Here is a 23411-nt window from a genome sequence, read left to right on the forward strand (position 1 = left end):
TCCTACTTCCGTAGTGATACTGCCTCGGAAACCCAAGGAGGGGTCGCTATGAGTCGGGGCCGACTCGACGGCACATAACAACAACAACAACAACAACTACCATACCATACTGGTTCTCTGGGTGGCGCAAATGGTTAAGAGTTTGATTACTAATCATGAAGGTCAGTGGTTTGAACCCACCCAAAGTGCCTAGGAGGAAAACCCTGGTGATCTGCTTCTGAAAGGTCACAGACTCAAAACCCTATGAAGCACAGTTCTATTCTATACACATGGGGTTTCCATGAGTAAGTATTAACTCAATGGTGTCTGTTTTTTGCCTTTGTTTTGTTTTGTTGTTGTTGTTCTGAAGAACACTTTTTGGTAAATGTTGGTTGACCTAATCCAATCTTCTTTCTTCAGAAGGAAAATGGAGAAAAAAACTGAGACTAAAAGGGAACAAAGTCAATAAGTGACAGAGCCTGAATCAGGGCTCCTTCCTCTGGTTTATTTAATGTACCATAACTTTCATGAGCACCTATTATATATGTGCCAGGCCTCAGGTAGATGTCCAAACCAAAAATCGTCTGCCATAGAGTCGATTCCAGCTCATAGTGACCCCCATTGGGTTTCCAAGGCAATAAATCTTTATGGAAATAGATTGCCCAGTCTTGCTTCTGCAGAATAGCTGGTGGGTTTGAACACTACCTTCTGGTTAGCAGTCAGATGCTTTAGACACTGTGCTACCAGAGCTAGATGTCAAGGACTAGAAATTAAGTAAAATCTTGCTCTTTGCTCAAGGAGTTCTGGTGGTGTAGTGCCTACAGCATCTGACTGCTAACCAGAAGGTTGGTGGTTCAAACCCACCAGTCACTCTGTGGAAGGAAGACTGAGCAATCTACTTCCGTAAAGATTTACTGCCTCAGAAACCTAATGGTGGTCACTATGAGTCAGAATAAACTCAATGGGCAGTGAGTTTGGTTTTGGAGTTTTGTCCTTTGCTCAAGGAGTTTATAGTTTCCATGGAGCAGGCGGATATCATAAACAAATCTTTACAGTACTATGAGATAGGAGCTGGGATAACATATAAACTTTGCCTGTGGGGCTGGGAAAGATTCCTGGAAGAAATGGCTTTGGAACTAGGCCTTGAAGAATGAATAAGACTTTTGTAGCTTGAAAAGGGAAAGTGTTTCAAGCAAAAGGAAAGGAAGAAATTGTTTCTTCCTCATGATTTTAAACCATAGTCCACAAATAACCTGTTTCCTCATTCACTGAGCAACCACTGATAATAAGAGCAGTGAAATGGCAAAAAGCTTTTATTAGGTGTCTACTTTATGTCCCTGGGTAGTGTAAATGGTTTACCTGCCTGGCTGCTAACTGAAAGACTGGAGGTTTGAATCTGCCCAGAGACACCTGGGAAGAAACGCCTGGTGATCACTGAAAAATCAGTCATTGCAAACTTCTACTCTGACACGCACGGAGTTGCTATGAGTCAGGCTTGACTTGACGGCAGCTGCTTTACTATATGCCAAGTACTGTGACTGTCCACAAGAACCAGGATAATTTGCTGAAAGCCAATCCCTTAATAATCAGGCCCTTGAAAGTCACTTGCCTCATGGCCACTTCACAAAAGTTACTTGCTTCTTTTAACTGTCTGCTTTCAGTGGCAAGTTTACATTTTAAAGACCATTCAATTTGTCTTTACTCCCAGTTGCTGCAGCTGAGACTGAAGAACAGAGACTGGAACACTGAGAAGCAAACGCTACCCCTTCTATTTATAAAACAGAGTTGGCTTTCAGGACACTGACCCAAAGTGAATGAAAAAAGAGGTGCTGGCAATATAGTGGTAAACACAACTGGCTCCTGCTTTGGAAGAACACATAACCCAGTGTTTTGGTTACCTAGTGTTGCTTTCTAAAGGAGCTCTGCTGGTGCAATGCCTAAGGCATTTGACTGCTAACCAGAAGGTTGGTGGTTAAAATCCATCAGCTGCTATGTGGAAGGAAGATGGGGCAATCTACTTCTGTAAAGATTTATAGCCTCAGAAACCCAATGGGGGTCGCTATGAATTGGAATTGACTCAATGGCAGTGAGTTGTTTTTTTGTTTTTTTTTAGTGTTGTTCTAACAGAAAATACCACAAATGGGTGGCTTTAACAAACAGGGATTTATTCTCTTACAGTTCGGAGCCTAGAAGTCCAAGTTCAAAGTGCCAGCCCTAGGGGCTGGGGAAAGCCGCTTGACCTTGGGCTTCAGCTCCACCTCTTGTTCCCAGCCCACTGGAGCTGGAGGCTTCTCTTCACTCAGGCAGCTACTGACTGCTGAGGCTGACAAAGTCAGGGTTGACAAGTAAAGTGGCACAATCCCAAAATTATCAAACCACATGGCAGGCCACTAGTTCAAGTCCATTAACAGTCCCAAAATCAGCAGCCACATGGCAGGCTGCTGAACGACGACTTGGCTCATGCAGAAATCAAGTGTGCCAAAAGCTCCAGAGACCTTATTCAGTGCTTCTTCATTTATACGGGAACAGACCACATCCCTAAGCTGCCCTGGTAGATTCCACCATGGAGTTGATTACCAGTCTCATCATGGGAATAACTACATTTAGCTGACCAGCCACTCAAAACCAGGCTCAGCCAAGTTGACACATAACCTTAACTACCACACCCACGGAGGAAGTTGGTGGTGACAGAGGGAAGCAGATAACCCTGGAGGAAGGGACACCTTTCAGCTGGAGCAAGGTAGGGGGGTGGCCAAGGGAAGACTTCCTAGAGGAGAGGATAGTGAGCTGATTGTCTAGGGACAAGGAAGTCTTGGAGTGGGTGAAGAAGAGGGGAGTGGGGAGCAGGGTGAATAGGACAGAGGGAAGGAGGAGCAAGCGTAAAGATCCAAGGTGTGAATGAGCATCTTTCAGTTTGGCAGAAGTGAGTGGTGGGAGGCAGGAGTGAAAGATGAAACTGAAGACATTGTTGGGGACCAGGGCATGGAGAGAGCCTATGTATCTTGCTAAAGAGAGTAGACTTAATCCTGAGAGTACTGGATAATTCTGGAGGTGTTTTCAAGCAGGGGAGAAATGTCATCAGCTCTGAATATTAGAAAGACAGCCTGTGGCTGCTTCAAAAGATACCAAGCCACTAAAAAGCTCAGTTGTATAGTTGGGTATAAACTCTGAACTCACTTTAGAGCCATGGACTGGGAGATCTGGAAGATTCTTTACAGAGATCTAAAGCAACCCCTTTATTTTCCAGATGCAAAGACCCAGAGAAGGTAACTGACTTGTCAGAGCCACACAGTCTGTTCTTAGTAGAGTCAAGAGCTAGAATTTTTGCGTGCCCACTCTCAGTGCATTTTCTGTTATTGGGTGTTCAGTGAGAAAACAGAGACTCAGAGAAATTCCCCACACCTCCCTCTGCATGTACATGTACACACACACACACACAATGTACACACACTGTCAGACACACATATAGAGTAAAACACTGGTTAACTGGCATATTGTGGCAGAAGGCAAGTTCTGGATGATTTATGAATAACTGAGAGTTAATCTAAAATTGGCTGTATGTCAGCCCCTATTTAAAATCTTCTAAAATCTCTCCAAGTGTACTTATAAAGTGTAGTCTAATGACTGTAAGTGGGATTTCTTTGCTGAGAAAGTCTGGTGTGGGAGTTAATTTACTGGACTGGGAGGCATGAGGAATGAGTTTGAGTTCAGCTCTACCACAGAGATGTTTTCTCACCTATACAAACGAGTTGGACTTGACTGTCCTTGTCTGACCTCACGTTCTTGTGAAATGGTGCTCTCTGCACCATGACCTGTGCACATGGACAGAGTGCCGGCCCTCAGCACAGTAACCCTCTTGCACCCATCCCTCCTCTTGCTATTACCAGGAAAGCAGAGAATTGAGTTTAAACTTTGTCCTTAATATGGATCACTGCTCCCAACTACACTATAAATAATTAAACAAATGTCTTTGTCCCCTCCACCACCCTTATCAGAGATTATTGGCATTTTTTCCCCCAATTAAAAATAAAATTCCGGACAGTTAATATTTAGAACTGGTCCTGACCCTAAATTGTTCTGTTCTTATCAGAAGAATGAGTCCCTGGGATCATGGGAGGCCAATGACTGGCCACCTGGCTATAATTGGACCTTGAGCCTCCCTGATGAGGCCAGAGAAACCCTATCAAATGCCTGAGGAATCATTATCAGTCAACCAAAGGGTCTGAGGCCTACCCAATGCCTTCTAGAAGCTCCTATGAAAACTTGTGTAAGCCAAGGACAAAGAGAGCTATGCATCTCTAGAAACACTGACCTGCTTTCTCCTTATATACTGAAAAATGAGGAATATATAGGTTTCTCCTTTTATTTGGCCACCAGGAAACTCAAGTCAGATATATAGCTCAGGTATAACAAATGCATGGGACCTTAAGGCCTGTTTTTGTTCCATTTTTCTCTCCTTTTCTATACCTCCCATGGGTGTGTGTGTGTGTGTATATATATATATATAATTTCTATTTTAATATTTCATTATATGTGTAAAAACCAGAAACCAAACTCACTGCCATCGAGTCAATTCTGACTCGTAGCGACCCACTTTGGGTTTCTGAGGCAGTTAACTCTTTATGGAAGTAGATTGCCCAGTCTTCCTTCCTCAGAGTGGCTGGTGAGTTTGAACTGCCAATCTTCTGGTTAGCAGTCATATATCATTGGCACTATGCCACCAGAGCTCTTTTCATTATATGTGTAAGCGTCTTCAAATCTTTTGCAGAACAAGGTAGAAGGATAAGTAATCAAATAAACCACAAAGAAGTTACAATGTCCTCTCCTGCCTACTTGTCTTAGTTATCTAATGCTGCTATGACAGAAAACCAAAAGTGAGTGGCTTTAACAAAAAATTATTTTCTCACAGTTTAAAAGGCTAGAAGTCTGAATTCAGGGTACTGACTCTAGGGGAAGGTTGCCTGTCTCTGTCAGCTCTGGAGGAAAGGCCTTGTCTCCTTTTAGCTTCTTTCCGTGGTGATCTTCACGTGGCGAGCTTTCTGTCTTCCCTCACCTCTGCTTGCTTGCTTCAGTCTGCTATTTTATATCTCAGAAGAGATTGACTTGAAATAAGCCTTACACTCATACTGCCTGATCCACATAACAAAGAAAACCCATTACCAAATGGGATTACAAGCATAGGTATAGGAAATAGGATCCATAACACATATTTTGGGGGGGACACAATTTAATCTATAACACTAACCACCAGCAAATCCTGTCAATTCCACCTTTTCCTCTTTTCCACAGACTACACACCAGTCCAAGCTCCCATTATGTCTCACGTGGAATTCTCCAATGCTCCCCTGACTGGCTTGTCTCCACTTTCATTCTTACTCCCAGTCCTTTCTCTATGGAGCAGCCAGAGTGGTTTTCAAGTGTAACTCTGAATCATTACACAGCCAGGATTCCGGCTTGCAAGCAACAGAAACTCACTCTGATTTTCTCAGCCTCATGCATATATACACACAGAAGAATGTACTGGAATGCCTTTTGGGGTTCCTCAGAATCAAGGGCAGGTGGACCACTGGGTCTGGATGCTCCTGCCCCGATGACTGCTGTGGGAATCTATCAATTATTGCAGAACTCCACATCCATTCCAGTGGCACTAAGACTAGGCTGTGGATAAATTAAATGACTCCAGAATAAAAAACACTCTATGGGAGGATCCAATCAGCCCAGCCTTGATCGCTGCCTGTGCCCTGACTGCTTGCAGGCGCTGGTAGAGAGAGGACCTGGGCTGTCGCCTTCCACAGAGAGTGCTGGACACACTCTTCCATCAATGGTATACAAGATAGGGAGTTTCAAGTTCCAAGGAAGAAAGGTTAAGATCTGAGCAGCCAAAATCATAACAAATGACTACCACCTATGTATCTTCATGCCTTCCTGTGTGCCTAAAATAAAATCCAGATTCTTTCCTAAGGTCTATGAAAGCCTGCCTGCTCTGACCAGTAACTACCTCTCTAGTCACATCTCTCAACATTTCCCCTGCCTAGCTCTGGCACAGTGGTCTTGTGCATCCTTGAACACAATAAGTTCTGTCTCTCCTCAGGGCCTTTGTATATTGGGCCCCTCTGCCTGGAATTTTCCTCTCCCTTTCATATTTCAGGTTAGGTGACACCACTTCAGAGCCTTTCCTGGCCCAGCTGTCTAAGTAGGCTCTTCCTTTACAATCTCTTGTAATGCTTACCACAATGTGAAATTACTTCATTTATGTGTTTGGCTTTTTTTGGCCTATCTCACTAAACAGACTTCAAACTGCCTGCAGGCAGAGACCTGCTGGTCATGTTCTCTGCTGAATCCCCAGTGTCTGGCAGACAGCCTTGTACAACATAAGTGCTGAGTAAATGGTTGTAGATAGAATTAGGTTGTGCTAATGCCAAGATGAGTGAGGAACAGGCCTTGCCTCAAGGGGCAATGAGTTGTCTAGGGGATGCAGACACTTAAACAGGCCACATCACGATACAGGGACAGCTGTGTTCTAATGAAGAGTAAGGGCTCAACAATGCCAGCTGTGGCCATAAGTGACCACAGGGTCCTAGGAACACTCAAGAGGTTCCCCCAATCTAGATGAGGATAATTAAGGCTCCCACCCATGGCCAGCTTCATCGGCAGGCAATCAGTGAATCACACAGGGTTCCACACTCAAAAAGGCTTCATACTTGGGGCTTAATGTTTTGTAGTCACAAAATTCTTACTAATTTTGTTTTTTAATTTGTGTTTTGTAAGTGAAGTTTGATGGGACAATGGAACATGTCCCAGGGACTCAGAGCCTCGGCTCACCAGTCTCAGCTTCTGCAGCCTCCCTGGTATATGTTCTCCACCACTCACCCCGCCACCCCCTGGTCCCCTTTACTCCATCCAGCCTCCTTCTTCTTGACCCCATCCAGTGACCACTGCCACCTTTTAGCCCCAGGAAGGGCCTGGACACAGACATGGGGAAGATCAAAGTCAGGCGGAGTCATCCTGCAGCATCTCAGAGCAGGGTATGCAGGCGGCTGTTTCATCTCAAATCCGAGCTGGCAGGTGATGGGGTGGAGGGAGCGGGGAGACTTGGCAAGGAGAAACCTCTTGCCTACCACCTAGCACGTCACTGAACGGAGGTTGCAGTGCTCTGTGGGTTGGGGTGGTAGGCAGGTGGGGAGGGCAAAAGCCTGGCTCAAATCCCTCACCCCTGGCCATGGCCTGCCATGGCCTGGTGCATTGGTCTGGTGCCTGGAGGGAGGGAAAACTGGTAGCCAATGGCTACAGGAGTACGTGGACATGTACGTCTGAGTTATGGAGATCATGGGTCACGGTGAGGGTCTGCACTCACCCTCTGAGTGTCCCTGTGCCCAAGGGAGCATGACATTAAGTGGCAACTAGAATAACACCGTAACAGGTCAAAAGAGACCATGGAGAGAAGAAAAAGCTTTACATTTTAATACCTTTAATGGTCCATTTCCCCCACTTTTTGGACAAGAGACCCTGCACTTCCATTTTATAATGGGCCTCACATATTATGTAGCTAGCCCTGCACCCACTCTTCTTTGTGAAGCCCCCTGCTTCACCGCCTCCCCCATTTCATAGGTCAAGTTGGAGATGATAGCTAATAACAATAGCTTACGTTTATGGAGTACCTACTACAGCCCAGGCACTATTTTAAGCTCTTACCTGCATTAGATTATTTAATCTTTATGACAATCCTATATAGTAAGTACTATTATTATGTCCACTTGTGGGTGAGGAAACTAAGGCATTTGGAATGAAAAGAGCTGAGCTGAAAATTGAGAAGCCACAGTGTTAATTTTAACTCTACCTCTGACCTACTGTTCCTACCATCCAGGGCAAGTCTATAAATCTTAGTTTCTTTGTAAATTGGAAAAGAAATACCTAGCTTATAGTATTACTAATCACATCACATGAGAGAATACATGTATATGTGCCTACTAAACTGCACAAATAGTTACTGTTACTTTAATCATTATCCAGTTGCCACTGGCTATCTGCTGAGACCACCTAATAAAATCCCCTTATGCAGAGAAAATAATCTGCTAAATCATGCTTTCTGGGCTCCAAGCCCTCACTTAATCCTGGACCCATCCTGGAGGGATATAAATGTGATAGAGTTGAATGTCAGAGTCAAGAACATGCTTGCAAAAGAAATGCTGTATGTAGATTCTTTTACTGTTGTTCTTTACACAGCAAGGTAGATTCCCACTTGACAACTTCCATTGAAATTGTTCAGTGACATCCGTTATATTTATTACAATGTGTCTACATTCACTTTGTGTTCAGTGTCCCCTTTCCAGTACTGGAGTGTCCCTGCCCCCTTCTTATCTTGGCTTTTGAGAAATTGTTAACCTTTTGGTTTCATACTGACAGTTTAAGTAGGGCATCAATCTTACGGGTAATGTCCTTTATTTTGTGTGGCACTCTGCTATTTTGCTAAAAGGTGATTTCAGGGGACAGGCTAGGTTCTAGGTTTAGAGAGTGTCTCAAGGCGACAGTCTCAGGGGGTCCTCTGTTCTCTACTGTTCCAGTTTGTCTGGCTTTTTCTTTTTTACTTTTTTCATGTGAATTTGAATTCTCCATATTTTCCCCCCATTCTATTCAGGACCAACTATTATGGCCCCAGTCAGAATGGGCAGTGCTGGTAGGCGGGCATATGAGGTCGTGTTTTGTGCTTGTGTACATTTGTTTCTTTCCTGCACTTTTGGTTACCTTCTTACTGTTTTTCTCCTGTAAGTTGAGTTCCATAGTTGTGTCTTAGATGGCCATTCACAAGCTTTTAAGACCCTAGATGCTACTCACTTCACTAGGATGCAGATCATGATTTTTGTGAAGTATGTTATGCCAATTGCCTGAGCTGTCCCATGAGACTATGGTCCTAAGCCTTCAACTGTGTGCAGAATTTTGGTTTATCATGGTTCCATTTTCTGTTTTAGGCATCAGACCACTGGTGCTGAATTTTGGAAGCTGCACCTGACCTTCATTTCTTTCAAAATTTGACCAATTCAAGAGACTCATAGAAGACTTTAGCTCCACAACAGATTTTCTCATCATTTACATTGAAGAAGCACATGCAACAGGTACAAAGTTTCCCTGTCTTGGCCTCTTCTCCACCACCCCCCCTTTTTTCCCTCTCCTTCCCCCAAACCCCACCCTGAGGTTTTGGGTGGAGGGAGGAAGAGGAGGCAAGAGGGACAGAGAACTGTGATTCTTTGAGTTCCTACCATCTCCCTCCCTGAACCAGATTTACCTAGTTTACCTGAACTAGGTTTACCCACCACTTGCTGACTTCCCAGCAGAAAACCTGGAGTGACATGATCTAGCTGGGAGGGCATAAATACTACAGCTACAAAGGATTTAGACCTGAAATGCCACAACTGAAACAACTGCTACAAAGCTATTCATGAAATACATCCTAAGATTCTCTAAACTCAAAGCCACATTATGGTTCATCTAGGCGAGTGGTTCTTAAGCTTTAATGTGCAGCAGATCATCTAGAGGGCTTGTTAAAACACAGATTGCTGGACCCCAGAATTTCTGATTAAGATCTGGGATGGGAGTGGTGGGGAGGTGGCAAGAATTTGCATTTCTGACTTATTCCTAGGTCATGCTGCTGCTGCTGCTCTGGGGATCACTCTTTGAGAACCACTGTTCTAGGCCACTGTCACCTGGGGCAGGAATCTTTCTACAGCCCCTGACAGGTGGATGCCTATCTTCAATGATCAGGAACTCATTACTTCACAGGAAATCGTGTTCCTCTGCTGGACAACTCTTGCATGCGAGAAAGTCCTTCCCTACCATGGGCAGACATGTCCTTCCCTGAAACTTCTACACTTGGGTTTAAGTTCTTTAAACTTCACAAAATGTGCAGACATGCCCCCATCTCTTTGATTTTCATGGGGACTGAGATCATGGGTTTGGCCCACATTTCTAATCCAGAGACTAAAGATGGCAAGAAGGCTGGTGGGTCATTTACTTACTTGTCTCCCAGAAGATGGTTGAGGTTCTTCTTTTACCTCAGCACTTGGCAGAATCCATGTCTGAGCACAAGGGCAGATTTTAGTAAAAGTCAGGTGAATGAATGAATGTTAGGCTAGTAGTTAGACCTACTTCTCTGTCCATGTTTTGTGTTAACCAATTGCTATCAAGTCAATTCTGACTCATGGCAACCCCATGTACGCAGATGACAATTAATTATTACCAAAGTTGGCCAGCAGTGTTTTCTCCAGTGTGGTCCCCACATCCTCAGTGTCAGAATCACCCGGGTTGCTCATTAAAAATGCACTTTCCAGGGCCCCACCCTAAGCCCATTGCATCTTGTGTATAAGAAGAGTCTAAGGAAGTTATACAAGGAGCCCTGGTAGTGCAGTCATTAAGTGCTCAGCTGCTAACTGAAAGGTTACAGCCTCGGAAACCACATGGGGCAGTATCGTGTCGCCATGAGTCAGTATCGATTGGACTGCCACGGATATGGAAAAGGAGGTTCTGCAGGTCCCCAGGTGGCGCAAAGGATTTGCTCTTGACTGCTAACCTAAAGGTTGATGGTTCAAACCCACCCAATGTACCATGAAAGGAAAGGCCTGGCAATCTTCTTTCCATTAAGATTACAGCTGAGAAAACCTTATGGAGCAGTTCTACTCTGTAACACTGGGAGTCACCTTGAGTTGAAATCAACTCCAAGGCAACTAACAACAACAACAAAGAAGTTACAGTTTTATTAAGTATCTCACATGATTTATATGCACCCAAAATTTTGAGAATTGCTTTCCACTTAATACTGTGTTTATTTAACTGGAGACTTCCATCCTCATTAAGAACTTTGGGGCAATTTCAAATATTGTCTATCGTAATGAGTACATGGAGATTCATTATACTATTCTCTCTGCTTTTATGTATATTTGAAAATTTCCATAGTAAAAGTTAAATAAATAAAACCAGCCTAGGGAGCAGGAGAGCAAACAGAAACATAATGTATCTTTGTCAAACATCCCTTTATGAGAGCAGTAGCCATCAGTGAAAGAACTTCAGCACTGACAAAGGCTCCTGTGGCGTCCATGGCTGAGAAGAGAAAACGCCCATGTCATCACAGATGACAGCCGAAGCCCAGCCATATCTGATTTAACTGTCCTAGGGCACGGTGGCTGCAACAATGGGCTCAAGCATAGCAAGGATCATGGAGCTGGCGGGGGATCGGGCGGTGTTTCGTTCTGCTTGCACGGGGTCGCTATGAGTCGGAAACGACTCGACGGCACCTAACAACAACAACTGGGCAGCACTTTTCAAAGTTCTGGGGATCTTGTTAAAATGCAGAGTCTGGTTCAGTTGGTCTGGGGTGGGCCTGAGATTCTCCAGTTCTAACAAGCTCCCCAAAGTGATCCTGAGACTGCTAGTCCACTGACCGTACTGAATAACAAGATCCAGAGAATCCAGCTTTAATCTCCTCTAAAAGAAGAAATTGCAGACTGCACCAAGGTGGCTCAGATCACCACAGAAATTGTTTCCTGGCCCTAATATCTGACCTACTTCTCCTGGAAACAGACTGTCAGATTTAACCCTTTCCAGAACCCAGGGCTATACACATCAAGCAACTGAGAAAAGGCTTCCTGTCCCTGTCCTGAGACAGACCAATGTCTGGCCTCTGTGCCTTGCCACTCCTAGTTTGGAGAGCTCTTCTCTTCCCCACCTCTTTCCCCAGGATATTTGTTCTGTTCCTCAGATGAAAGGTATGGTTGGAATTCCAGAACTAAAATGCAGAGAGCCATAGTCCATCGATTCAAGGCATTCTAGGGTCTGTGTCATTAATCAGCTAGCTGTCTGTCTCCCATATACTACATGCTTGTCCAAGTAAAGGGAGGTGTTCTGGTTACCTAGTGCCACTCTGACAAGAATATACCACAAATGGGATGGCCTTAACAACAGGAGTTTATTCTCTCACAATTTGGAGGCTTTAAGTCCAAGTTCAAAGTGCCAGGCTCTAGGGGCTGCGTGAAAGCCCCTCAACCTTGGGGTCCAGCTCTGGCTCCTGCCCCCAACCCACTGGAGCTAGAGGTGTTTCTTCACTCAGACAGCTGATGGCTGCTGAGGCTGAGAAGCCCAAGGTTGACAAATAAAAAGGCACAGTTCCTGATGTTACCAAACACGTGGCAGGCCACTAATTCAAGTTCATCTTAAGTCCCAAGGTCGGCAGAGCATGGCAGGCTGCTGAACAATGACACGGCTACATGCAGAGTCCAAGCATGACATAGGCTAGAGACCATTCTCAAAGCTTCTCCTTATACACAGGAAGCAGACCACATCCCAAAGGCAGCTACTCAGCTGCTTGTGGTAGATCCCACCATGGAATTGATTGCCAGTCTCATCATGGGGAACAACTACCACCAGCTGCCCAGCCACTCAACCAGGACCAGCCAAGTGGACACACAAACATAACTACCACAAGAGGCATTAGGCATGGTGGGGAGAATGCTGATTTTGGAGTTTCACATCTGACTATAAGTCCTAGTTCCATGATATGCTGGCAAGTTACCTTCCAAGCCCTTTTCTGCACCACTAAAATGTGGATGAAAACAGCTAACCTCACAGACTCACTAATTCAGTAACATTTAACCAGCACCTGCTATGTGCCCAGACATACAGAGATGGAAGATACACGCAGTTCTTGCCTCTAAGGAACTCACAGTTAAGTTGGGGAGGCAAGTCCTTGCTCCTCTCTGAGTCTCCGTGTTCTCAGCTGCAAAATGGGGATGAGAATCCCTGCTTGGCCTGCCATAGGAAGTTGCTATGAAGCTCCAGTGAGCTAATGGGCAGACGAGGCTGCCTGCACATAATATAAATACAAGCCAATGGTGGGGTCATCAACAAAGTTTTGGTGTTTTGGGCAGGTAATAAATCTCTTAAGCTAAGGCATTTTTATATAAGGGTGAGTTTCTGCTGAGAGCTATTTAACTGGGGGAGGGGTATTGCGCAAGTGGACCTAAAAGCACTAAGGAGGTGGAGCCAAGTCTACTGCCAGACTTAAGCCACAGGTGGTTGTTGTTGTTATGTGCCGTCAAGTCGACCCGACTCATAGCGACCCCTCCTTGGGTTTCTGAGGCAGTATCACTACAGAAGTAGATTGCCCAACCTTCCTTCTGAGGAGTGGCTGGTGAGTTTGAACCACCAGCCTTCTGGTTAGCAGTCAAGTGCTTTAGTCACTATGCTACCAGAGCTCGATACAGGCCACATGGTTTCTGAAGGAACCCATGACCACATTATCTGGGTTCCAGGTTCTCTGAAGAAGGGCAAGGTCAACAGCAATTCATGGTTAGTTTTCAACCTTTGGGTCCATTAGCTAATGAGTACCCTCTCCTGCAAGTGGCACCTGGGCAAATGAGGCCAACTGAAAATTCCCTTCAACTGAAGTGGACCTAAATAGTTTGGTTTTAAGGGAATCCCCTCAAGAGCAGACTATAATAGTAGAAAACCTAGGATCCAGAATGAAAAACTGGATTCTTTCCCACGTGTTTGTTATTTGGGTAAAGTCAAGCAATGGAAGTAAATAATTTTTTGAGCAGCTACTATGTGCAAGGCAGAGTGCTGGGAATTCCACACAAGTTATCTCACTAAAAGCCTCACAGCTACTCTGCAATATAGTTTTCATTACTCCCATTTAATAGACAGGAAGGCTGAGGCTTAAAGAGCTTGCCCAATGTCATATAGTTGAGGGAGGTTGGAGGAGATGGTGTTAGAGCAGTTGTTCTCAACTAGTGGTGACTTTGCCCCCCAGAGGACATTTAACAATGTCTGGGGCCACTCATGAATGGAGGGGCTACTAGCATCTAGCAGATAGAGGCCAGGAGTGCTACTCAACATCCTAAACTACATAGGATAGCTCCGCACAACAAACAGTTACACAATGCCCAGCATGAATAGTGCCAAGGCTGAGAAATCCTATTTCAGAGTGGAGCCTCTGAAGGACTGGTAGATAAAAGTTGAAGAGATGGAAAGCAGAGAGGGCAGAGGGATCTTCATGAACAAAAGCACAGAAATATCAGCCTCATTTGAGGAGGAGTCTACTTTGGTTGGAGGTGGAAGGACTGGCAGACCTGACTAGAAACAAACTGAGAGACATGATGGGGATCACTACATACTGTGCTAAGGAGTTGGTCCTGTGAATGGCTTTTAAGCAGAGAAAAAAATATAATTGGACTTCACATTAGAAGTCATTCTCAGAATTTTGTAAATGATGGGTAGGAAGGCAGTAAGATTAGGAGGAAGAAAAGACTGCTTAGGAGGGGATGAAATTAAGGGTCATTACTGAGCTAGCAGTTGTACTTTCTTTTAAGTTTATCCTGAGAGACTTATCATGAATTGTGTTGGACTAGGGTGGAAAAGAGAGACAATCTGGGGGTGGACAGGGTCAAGGAATGCCAAGTGTTTCACCTAGCTGAGGCAAAGAACTGGAAGAAGGAGGTGGCTGGAGATGATGCTGGAGAGATAGAGGCCAGGCCACTGAGGATCCTATGGGCACACTGAGGAGCTTGGAACTTCTCCTAAGGGTGACAGGCAGAGAAAATTTTAAGCAGCTGAGTTATGCCAGATTTGCATTTTGTAAACTCACTGTGGTGGATAGTAATTAGGAGAGGGAATTGTTTAGACTTCAGAGCAGTTCTCAAACTTTAGCATGCATCAGAATCATCTAAAGGGCTGTTACAACACAGATTGCTGGGCCCCATCCCCAACAGGTCGATGGTAGGGCTTGAGAATTTGCTGATAAGGTGATGCTGATGCTGCTGGCTCTGGGGCCATACATTTTTGTTATCTGGGCGAAGAAACCCTCTTCCTGGTCCTTGCCCTACTCACAGGAAGTATCTCTGTGAGCGAGCAGGTAGTCCCAAGTGATCCACAAGCAAGTGGTGGCGTTTGGTGGTGGCTTGACAAACTCAACCAAGTGCCAATCACACAAGCACACAAGCCTTTATTGAAAGCAAAGTATGTTTCCAGAGGGGAAATGGATCTCTCTCCACAAGCGAGGGGGGCCGTTAAAAGCAAAGGGCATGTCCACAAGAGTGGAGAGAGGTCTTTCTCATGAAATGGAATGAATAGAGGCCAAACTGCCTCACTTACTGTTTTTCCTACTTCCTGAAACGGGCGTTCTTAAGGCAGGGCTGGGCCTCTTGAGTTAGGGTTCTGTGACCCTGATTAATTGGCCAAATCTCACAGGCAGTTGCAGACAGTTGCAAGGGTTAGCTCATTAACCTCCTTAAATATTCCAAGGTCTGTGGTTGTTCTGCTTAATTTTAGTTGGCCAAATCTCACAGGCAGTTTGAGCAGTTACAGGTGTTAGCTCATTAACCTTAAATATTCCACCTCTCTCCCTTTTCTCCTCCCTTTGGGCCTGCCTCTAGGGCAGCCCTCCTGTCCTACCTTCCCCCCTAACACTTTGAGAACCACTGATCTAGACTTACCTTTCAAAAGTGTGGTCCAGGCATCAGCAGACTTGGTATCTCAGGAGTTGATTAGTTTCTCAGTGCCAAGATAGACTGAACAGAAATCTTCCTTTAACAAGGCCCCTTAATGATTTATATGCACATTAAAGTTTGAGAAGTACTGGTCTACTGTTCTATGTCATACTGAAGCTAAGGCTTGGGCTTCAGTTCCTGATCAATCATTAAGGCCTTGTGTGACTTCAGTCATTCACCTATAATTAGAAACTGGGCCAGCAATGGGCAAGGGCACCTCTAGCTAGAACATTCAGTTGAAAACGGGGTTTATGTGGTCTATGGAAGTGTGTGTCATCCCTGTGTGCCTTCTACCACCCCACCTTTCTCCTGTAGATGGTTGGGCTTTTAAGAACAACGTGGCCATCAGGAATCACCGGAACCTTCAGGACCGCCTGCAGGCAGCTCGGCTGCTTCTGGACAGAAACCCCCAGTGCCCGGTGGTGGTGGACACGATGCAGAACGTGAGCAGCCAGCTCTACGCGGCACTGCCAGAGAGACTCTACGTGCTGCAGGAGGGCAGGATCCTTTACAAGGTGGTGACCTGGGAGCAAGAGGCCCAGGGAGGGCAAAGCAGCCCAGGCAGGGCAAGGGCAAAGAGAGGGCTTTGCACCAGGCAGACGTGGATTCAAATCCCCAGCTGGTCATGTACCAGCCTTGTGACCACAGGCATGTCTCTTCTTCTCTTGGAGTTTCAGATCTGCAAACGAGGGTATTCATCCCTCCCTCACAGGGGATTAAATGATGCACATGAAAGCCCCTAGCATTGGGACTGCAACTGCATCCTCCTGAATCCAGATGACTAGTTCAGCCCTGGTCTGGTTTTAAGCTGAGAGGTCGAGAATGTTGTTTTCATTTTATAAATGATGGTCAGAGAAGGGAAGTGATTTGCCCAAGGTCACACTAGGTAAGGCTCTGATTTCAATTCAAAATCCCCTGGATGAGACTGACCAGGAGTGAGAGGATTTGAAGCAGTTAATTTCTGAGAAGAAGCCCTAGTGGTACAGTGGTTAACTGCTTGGTTGCTAACCAAAGTGGCTGCTGATGGAGATGGTTTTTTATCCACCAGCCACTCTGTACAAGAAAGATGAGGCAGTCTGTTTCTGTAAAGATTACAGCCTTGGAAAACCTATAGAGCATTTCTACTTTGTTCTATTGGGTTGTTGAGTTAGAATCAACTTGACCACCACCACCTCTGAGGCAGGCCTGAATCTGGAGGGGGGGTGTTGTGTGTTATTGAGTCGATAGAACTGAGTAGAACTGTCCAATCCAATTTTAATCTTTACAGGAGCAGATTATCAAGTCTTTTCCTCCACAAAGCCACTGGCTGGTGGGTTTGAATCCCTGTCCTTTCATCAGTTAGCAGCTGAGCACTTAATCATTGCACTACCAGTTAGGCGGCTGGAAGAGAAGGAACGCTGCAGTTAGGAGCTGGGAATGCTGAAGCAGGGAACAAAGCAGGAACTAAGCCCAGTCTTCCTTTCAGGTAATTGTTTCCCACTCTAGCCTAGGCCTGGTGATTGAGGTAAAGCTCTGGTGAGCCTCTGACCTCTTGTGTACTGTTGGCCTCCCCTGAAAGGATTGAACTGGCTTTCAAAGCTGCTGAAGGGATTTTAGGGAGACCAGATGAAACATGACCATGTGGATGGACCTCACAGGTCAAGGTGGCCCTATGGAAGCAGGTGAAACCAGCAACAACTCCTGGATGAATCCCCAGGGTGCCAAGGGTCACAGTACAAGAAGTCAGGGCCTTCTTCCTTCTCTTCCCTCACACAGAGTTCTACGATGCCATGGTTGAGGCAAGCTCAGCACAGAGTCTCTACTCTGTCTGGGGTAGGCCCAGTGCTAAGTGCATTCATGCCTAACTTCAAGGTGCTTACGGTCTCCAGGATAAGGGAGACTCAGAGTGTCACAATGTCCCAAGTGCTATGAGAATCCAGGGCACAGATCAGCAAACTTTTTTAGTAAAAAGCCAGATAGTAAATATATTTGGCTTTGTGGGCCATATGGTCTCTCTCACAAGAATTCAACTCTGCCATGTAGTGTGAAGGAAGTCCTGGTAGCGTAGTGCCTAAGGCACTTAACTGCTAACCAGAAGGCTGGCGGTTCAGACCTGCCAGCCACACCTCGGAAGGAAATGGGGCAACCTACTTCCATAGTGATATTCCCTCGGAAACCCAAGGAGGAGTCGCTACGAGTCGGGTCCAACTCGACGGCACAGAACAACAACATGTAGTGTGAAAGCAGCCAAAGACAATATGTAAACAAATGAGCATGAGGCAGCAAGCCGGATTTGGCTCTCAGACTGTAAATCTGCTGTCCCCTGGGGAAAGTTAGGCTTCTCAGAGCAGCTGACAATTGCTTGAGTCTTAAAGGACGATAAGGAATTGGACAAGTAGGCATAGTCAATCGAAGTTATTGCAAATACAGGGAATGGGGAAGGGAGGGACACTGAGGCATGTTAGGGCAAGGTATGAATGGACAATTGGGGGGGGTTGGGTCCCAAGGGGTCTCATTCTGGACCAAGGAGTTTAGCCTTCATCTTATGGCAAAGGACAGCAACTGAAGGACTCTGAGCAGAGCAGAGGCACGATTAACTCTGTGGTTTCAAAAGATCACTGGCTACAGGGTGAAGGAGGGAGGAGGGAGTAAGGACGGGAGACAGCTGGGAAGTGTGGCAGTGCCCCCAAGTAGAAGACAAAGAGGGCCGAACTAGGGCAGTGGGATTGGAGGGCAGAAGTGGTTCTGATGCAGAATGGGTATAACCTGAGTGAGGGAGGGAGAGGAGAAAGTAACACCAGTCTGGAAGTCTGATTATGGAAGAAAAGCTTATTTGTACAGATCATTTTCTCCTTTTGAAACTCTGTCACTTTACCTGTTTTTCCCTCTCTGTCCATTCTTCCTAATCAGTGTCGGTGCCACTACACACACTCTCTCTGGGTGATTTCATGTACTTCATGGTTGCATCTGTCACTGTCTATGCCATACTGAAAACTCCCACTTAGAGATAACCTTCAAATAAGCCCCTGGCCCACATGTTCCTGCAAGGTGGAAATCTGGGAACACCTGATTTGTTTCTCTTGCAGGGTAAACCTGGTCCTTGGAACTACCACCCAGAGGAAGTGCGCGCTGTTCTGGAAAAGCTCAACAGTTAATGTGGACAATCCCCCAGTTCTTTGTGGCCAATAGGACTTCTTAAGGCTTGGCTCTCCCCACCCTAGTTGACTGGCACCTCAAGATCTATGTTCCTAGCTAAATCACTAGCTCAGCTTATTCTGATCTAAGCAAAGGACTCTCAACCACGGGCTGCAGGTCATGGCATTCAATCAGGACTGAGTTTGTTAGAAAATCAATCAACACTTCAGTTATTCAGGCAAGTTAGAGAATGTACAAATCCACGCTGCTCCCACTGTGGAGACCACATTCACTGTCCAATGTCTTAGAGTGAGAGCTTAGTCATACTGAATGGATGTACTTCTGAAGTGTGTTCTGTCTCTCCAGTCACTCTGATACCAAGTGGTTAAATATGGCATCTTTTATTTTAGGTAAATTCACTTTATCGAATTTGGCATTTATAGAACTAATAATTTAAGACACTAACTGGTTTTTAGAATTCAACATGGGAAGAACTCCAATTGTTTAAGGAATGATGAGGAACTGGAAGAGGAGGAGAAAGGAATGGGAAGAGATAGTAGAGACAGTATCCCTTTCAACCATCTAAAAATTTAAACCAGTCAACGGTGGTGGTGGTGATAGTAGGGGGATGAGTTTCTGTGGTAATATATCTTCAATCCTATCATGGAAGGACAGGGTACACACTCTATCATGCTAGAAAATATTTCATAGAAATCTGTCTGTCTGTACCCTGGGATATTCCACTAGCCTCACTTATGAAAGATGCACTTAGAAGGACAGATTTCCCAAAAGCATTATAACCTTGAGCAAATAGGCAATAGGCAAAAGTCATGTTATGCAGTAGCTCATATTTAGAATTGTGTTTCTTTGATTTCTTTGCAAGTCTCTTAATGGTCCTTTGTGTCAGATTACATCAGACTAATGGATAACCACTGGTAGGCATCTGTTTTAACTCTGCTTCTTTTCATATGTTTATGATGGCCACAGCCTAAAGTATACAACAGCTGTGACTTGATTTGAAAAACAATATTTTAAGATGCAGCAAGCTAATACAGAATGATTAAAATCTATCAGGCTAGTTTGGAGGCCTTTGGTGTGATTTTTACATCTTTTCCAATTTGTGTCAGCCTGTTCTTTTATTATAACCCTGTGTAATCTGATCAGCAAAAATACCATATGCTGGAAGGGCCTCATTTGAAGGGAAGAACTCTCAATCTCTATATGTTACATGCCATGTGGTTTTATCTGTGAACTCTAGCTAAAAAGGAAGTAAGTTTGCACACTGGAATCAAAACTACCATTGCAACATGCTACATAGAAAAGAGTGGTCTTGGGAGACATTTTTCCAACATAAAAAAACCTATTCTCCTTGGCTCTGCCCTAGTTGCTGCAATGTTAATATTATTTACTCCTTTAAAAACAGGTATTAATCATCTACCAGATACAGGCCATTTCAGATATATTATCTTATTTAATTTCTCCATATCCCAAAGGGAAGGGGATTATTATCCCCATTTTACTGATGAGGACATCAGGGTTCAGAGAGACTAAGTAACTTGCACAAGGCTTCAGAAGTGCAAGCTAAGCAACCTTTACAAACCAAGAATTGAACCCCACTTCTGACTTCAAGGCCAGAGTCTTGCCTCTGTTGCCTACTACAGCTATGTGACTTAAGTTGCTCAGTATCTTGATATACAAAAACACATGTTAATAATGCCTACCTTACAGAGGATTTAATGACTAAAGCACAGAACTGCCAGCCTATAGAAAATGTTATAGAAGTGCTGGCTATTATTATTAACATAATTATTCCACAGCTGCCTCCCTGGCCCCCCTCCTTGGGGGCGGTGAGGGAAAGGAGGCCAATGGAAGCACTGAGTAAAAATTCACCATCCTATCAAAGCATCCAACTAGTACTGACATGAGTTGGTGAGGTTATACTGAGAATGAGCAACTGTGAGAATAGTGGAACTGAAGTACAGTGGTGCACTGTCCCTAAGTTAAGTCAGTGATGGATTACCCAATAAGCAATGTAAGCATGGACTTACTTGTGCTTACTTACTAATCTGTAGTGAACAAGTTCACATTTTTCACCACATCAAAGATTCAAGGCTTCTTTAACCCAAGACCAGAAGAACTAGATGGCGCTCAGCTACCACTACTGATTGTTCTGACCAGAGACACAATAGAGGGTCCCAGACAGAATGGGAGAAAAATGTAGAGCAAAATTCAAATTCATAAAAAAAAGACCAGACTTACTGTACTGAGAGAGACTGGAGGAATCCTTGAGACTATCACCCTAAGATACTCTTTCAACCTAGAACAGAGGTAATCTTTCAGTCAAACAATAAAATGGCTTATAAAATAAACAATGTCACCTGTGAGTATTGTGTCTCTTACACAATTATATGAGACCAAATAGCCAAAATTTACCCAAAAGCAAAAGTGAGAAGGCAAGGAGGGGAAAGAAAGCAAGATCAACAGAAACTGAATGAACAGAATGGAAATAATGAGAATGCTGACATATTGTGAAAATTGTGTCCAATAATCATGGAACAATTAGTATAAAAACTGTCAAACAAGAACCTAATTCACTATGCAAATGTTCACCCCCCCCAAAAAATCCCACTAAAATACTTCAAGAGGAAAGAAAAGGAAAAAAGATTCTGTTTCTAGGTATGGCTGATTTCACATGTTGACTGTTCACTACAGATTAGTAAATAACTACAAGTAAACCTCTGCTTACCTCATTTACTGGGTACTCCACCCCTGAAACTTAAGTTCCACAAAAAGATATAACATTGGTAGAGTCCCTGAGACTATGGCCCTTAGACACCCTTCAAGCCTGGCACTGAACTCACCCCCATGGCTCAACTTTCAGCCAAATTATAGGCATGCCTATTAGGTAAACAATAATACCAGGGAGGTATACACTCACTAGAACAATCAACCATAAGAGATCAAAAGGGCAGCATCTGTCTGGGAAAGACTCAGAAGGCAGAAAGGAGTAGGAAAGAAGGACAAAGGGAAATGGTAAACAGGGAGGAAGTGGGAAGAGTCCTGTTGTAGGGACTACAATGAAAATCACCAAACAAAACGTGTATGAATTGTTGAATGGGAACCACTTTACTCTGTAAACTTTCACCCAAATCACAATTTAACAGAAATTTGGAAAAAAAAAAAAAGAGAACACTTTCTTTCTTGAGTCTCTTTTCAGACAGTCCTCCAATTCATGTCCATAAATGCACAGAAATCTCCCAATTGTCAACAAATAATGGCAACTAGAATTGAGTTTTCAAGATGATAAGGCCCCAAGCTTTCTAATTCAATTCTCTTCAATTTAGTGTATCAAGTCTTAATTGAGCACTGATTCTTTTCTGGGTGCTAAGTGATGCAAAGATGGACAATCGCTGTTCTCCAGCAGTTTATTCTCTGGGGCACAGATACACATACTACTGACCATCAATCAGGATGGAACATGATGTGCTAGAGCTGAGATAGAAACTAAATGCTCGGAGGACACACAGGAGATTGATCCCTCTGAGCTGGGATTACTCTGTGGAGCTTTATGGAGGTGGTGGCATTTGGGCTTCATCTTCAAGGATGTCCAGTACTTCCATAGTTTGGGATGGGAGCCTGGAGCACATGGCAAGGAAGAAGGGCATTTCAAGCGAGGAAAACGACATGGGCAAAGGTGAAGAAAAGAACATATGCAGGGGACTGCAAGAGGTTTGGGTTCAATTTTAATTCGATATGGAAAAGAGGCTTTTCTCTTTAACGATGGCCTCTCTGGGTCTGGACACTAAGAATGCACCTATTGTGCTTTTCTAATTTGAAGTACTGGTAAGTGAAAGAAGCTTGTTAATATGTCCTGCCTAACTCTGAGTAGTGATACTGCCTCGGAAACCCAAGGAGGGGTCGCTATGAGTCGGGTCTGACTCAACGGCACATAACAACAACTCTGAGTACAGTTTGCATTCAGAATGTCCACTGATTTGAAGGAAATACTTCATCACATCAAGTCTATCTGCCTGGGATGGAAGGGTTTTTCTTCTAGCTCGCTGGTTCTCTGAGGGTGATACCCTTTGTGGTATCTATGTGGAGGCTCTGAGTCTACTGACAGACCCAGGACACTGACTCTTCTACCGGGCAGGAGGTCCTGGAAACCAAAGTTCCGATGATCAGAAATTGTCAGCTGCCTCCAAAGCAGCCAGCAACTTTAATGTCTGCTCACCCTCTAAAGTTGAGCTCTCACTTCCTTCTTAGCCACAGAGTACCTTCTTTACATTTCTGGTAAATTCAGCCATCAATTAAAGAAGGAGTATTGAAATTTTTTATTCAGCATCGTTAGGTGTTTGATTGAGGAAGGATTCTAGGAACACTAACTGGTCATACAGTTTACATCATTGAAAGTCTTAAGTAATTTTATCAAAAAGGGCACATGGAGCCCATGTTCTCTGAAATCTTTCATACTTGAGACTATCAGTCTGTTGTCTTTCAGCCTGAAAGACCCCTGGCTAAGTTTCAGATTCTTGTGCTTCAGTCTCTGACATTGTTCGACCATCTTCTAGCAGTAATGAAAAGTCTGAAGCAATCTAATTGACTCTATCAAGCAAGTGAATTGCTTTCATTCTGTCTGGAAACCTGGCAGATTCTCTATCCTTTTAGTTCAACACCTTCACTAAGCCATGTTGTTGTTGTTGTTGTTGTTGTTATATGCCGTTGAGTCTGCCCCGACTCATAGCGACCCTTCCTTGGGTTTCCAAGGCAGTATCACTACGGAAGTAG

At 44.5% G+C, this 23411-nt stretch overlaps 1 protein-coding gene across 1 annotated transcript in view; it reads left to right on the forward strand.

The window, feature by feature from the left end:
• Nucleotides 1-18643, forward strand: part of DIO1 (iodothyronine deiodinase 1) — a 22681-nt gene extending 4038 nt beyond the window's left edge. Inside the window, exons 2-4 of the mRNA XM_007945929.1 lie at nucleotides 8946-9089; nucleotides 15825-16024; nucleotides 18575-18643. Of these exons, the coding sequence (XP_007944120.2) occupies nucleotides 8946-9089; nucleotides 15825-16024; nucleotides 18575-18643 (413 nt within the window). The remainder of the gene's footprint in view (nucleotides 1-8945; nucleotides 9090-15824; nucleotides 16025-18574) is intronic.
• The last annotated feature ends 4768 nt before the right edge of the window (nucleotides 18644-23411 follow it).

Source organism: Orycteropus afer, unplaced genomic scaffold (genome assembly GCF_000298275.1).
Source record: "Orycteropus afer afer isolate SDZICR_OR568_19922 unplaced genomic scaffold, OryAfe1.0 scaffold00145, whole genome shotgun sequence".
Lineage (NCBI taxonomy): Eukaryota > Metazoa > Chordata > Mammalia > Tubulidentata > Orycteropodidae > Orycteropus > Orycteropus afer.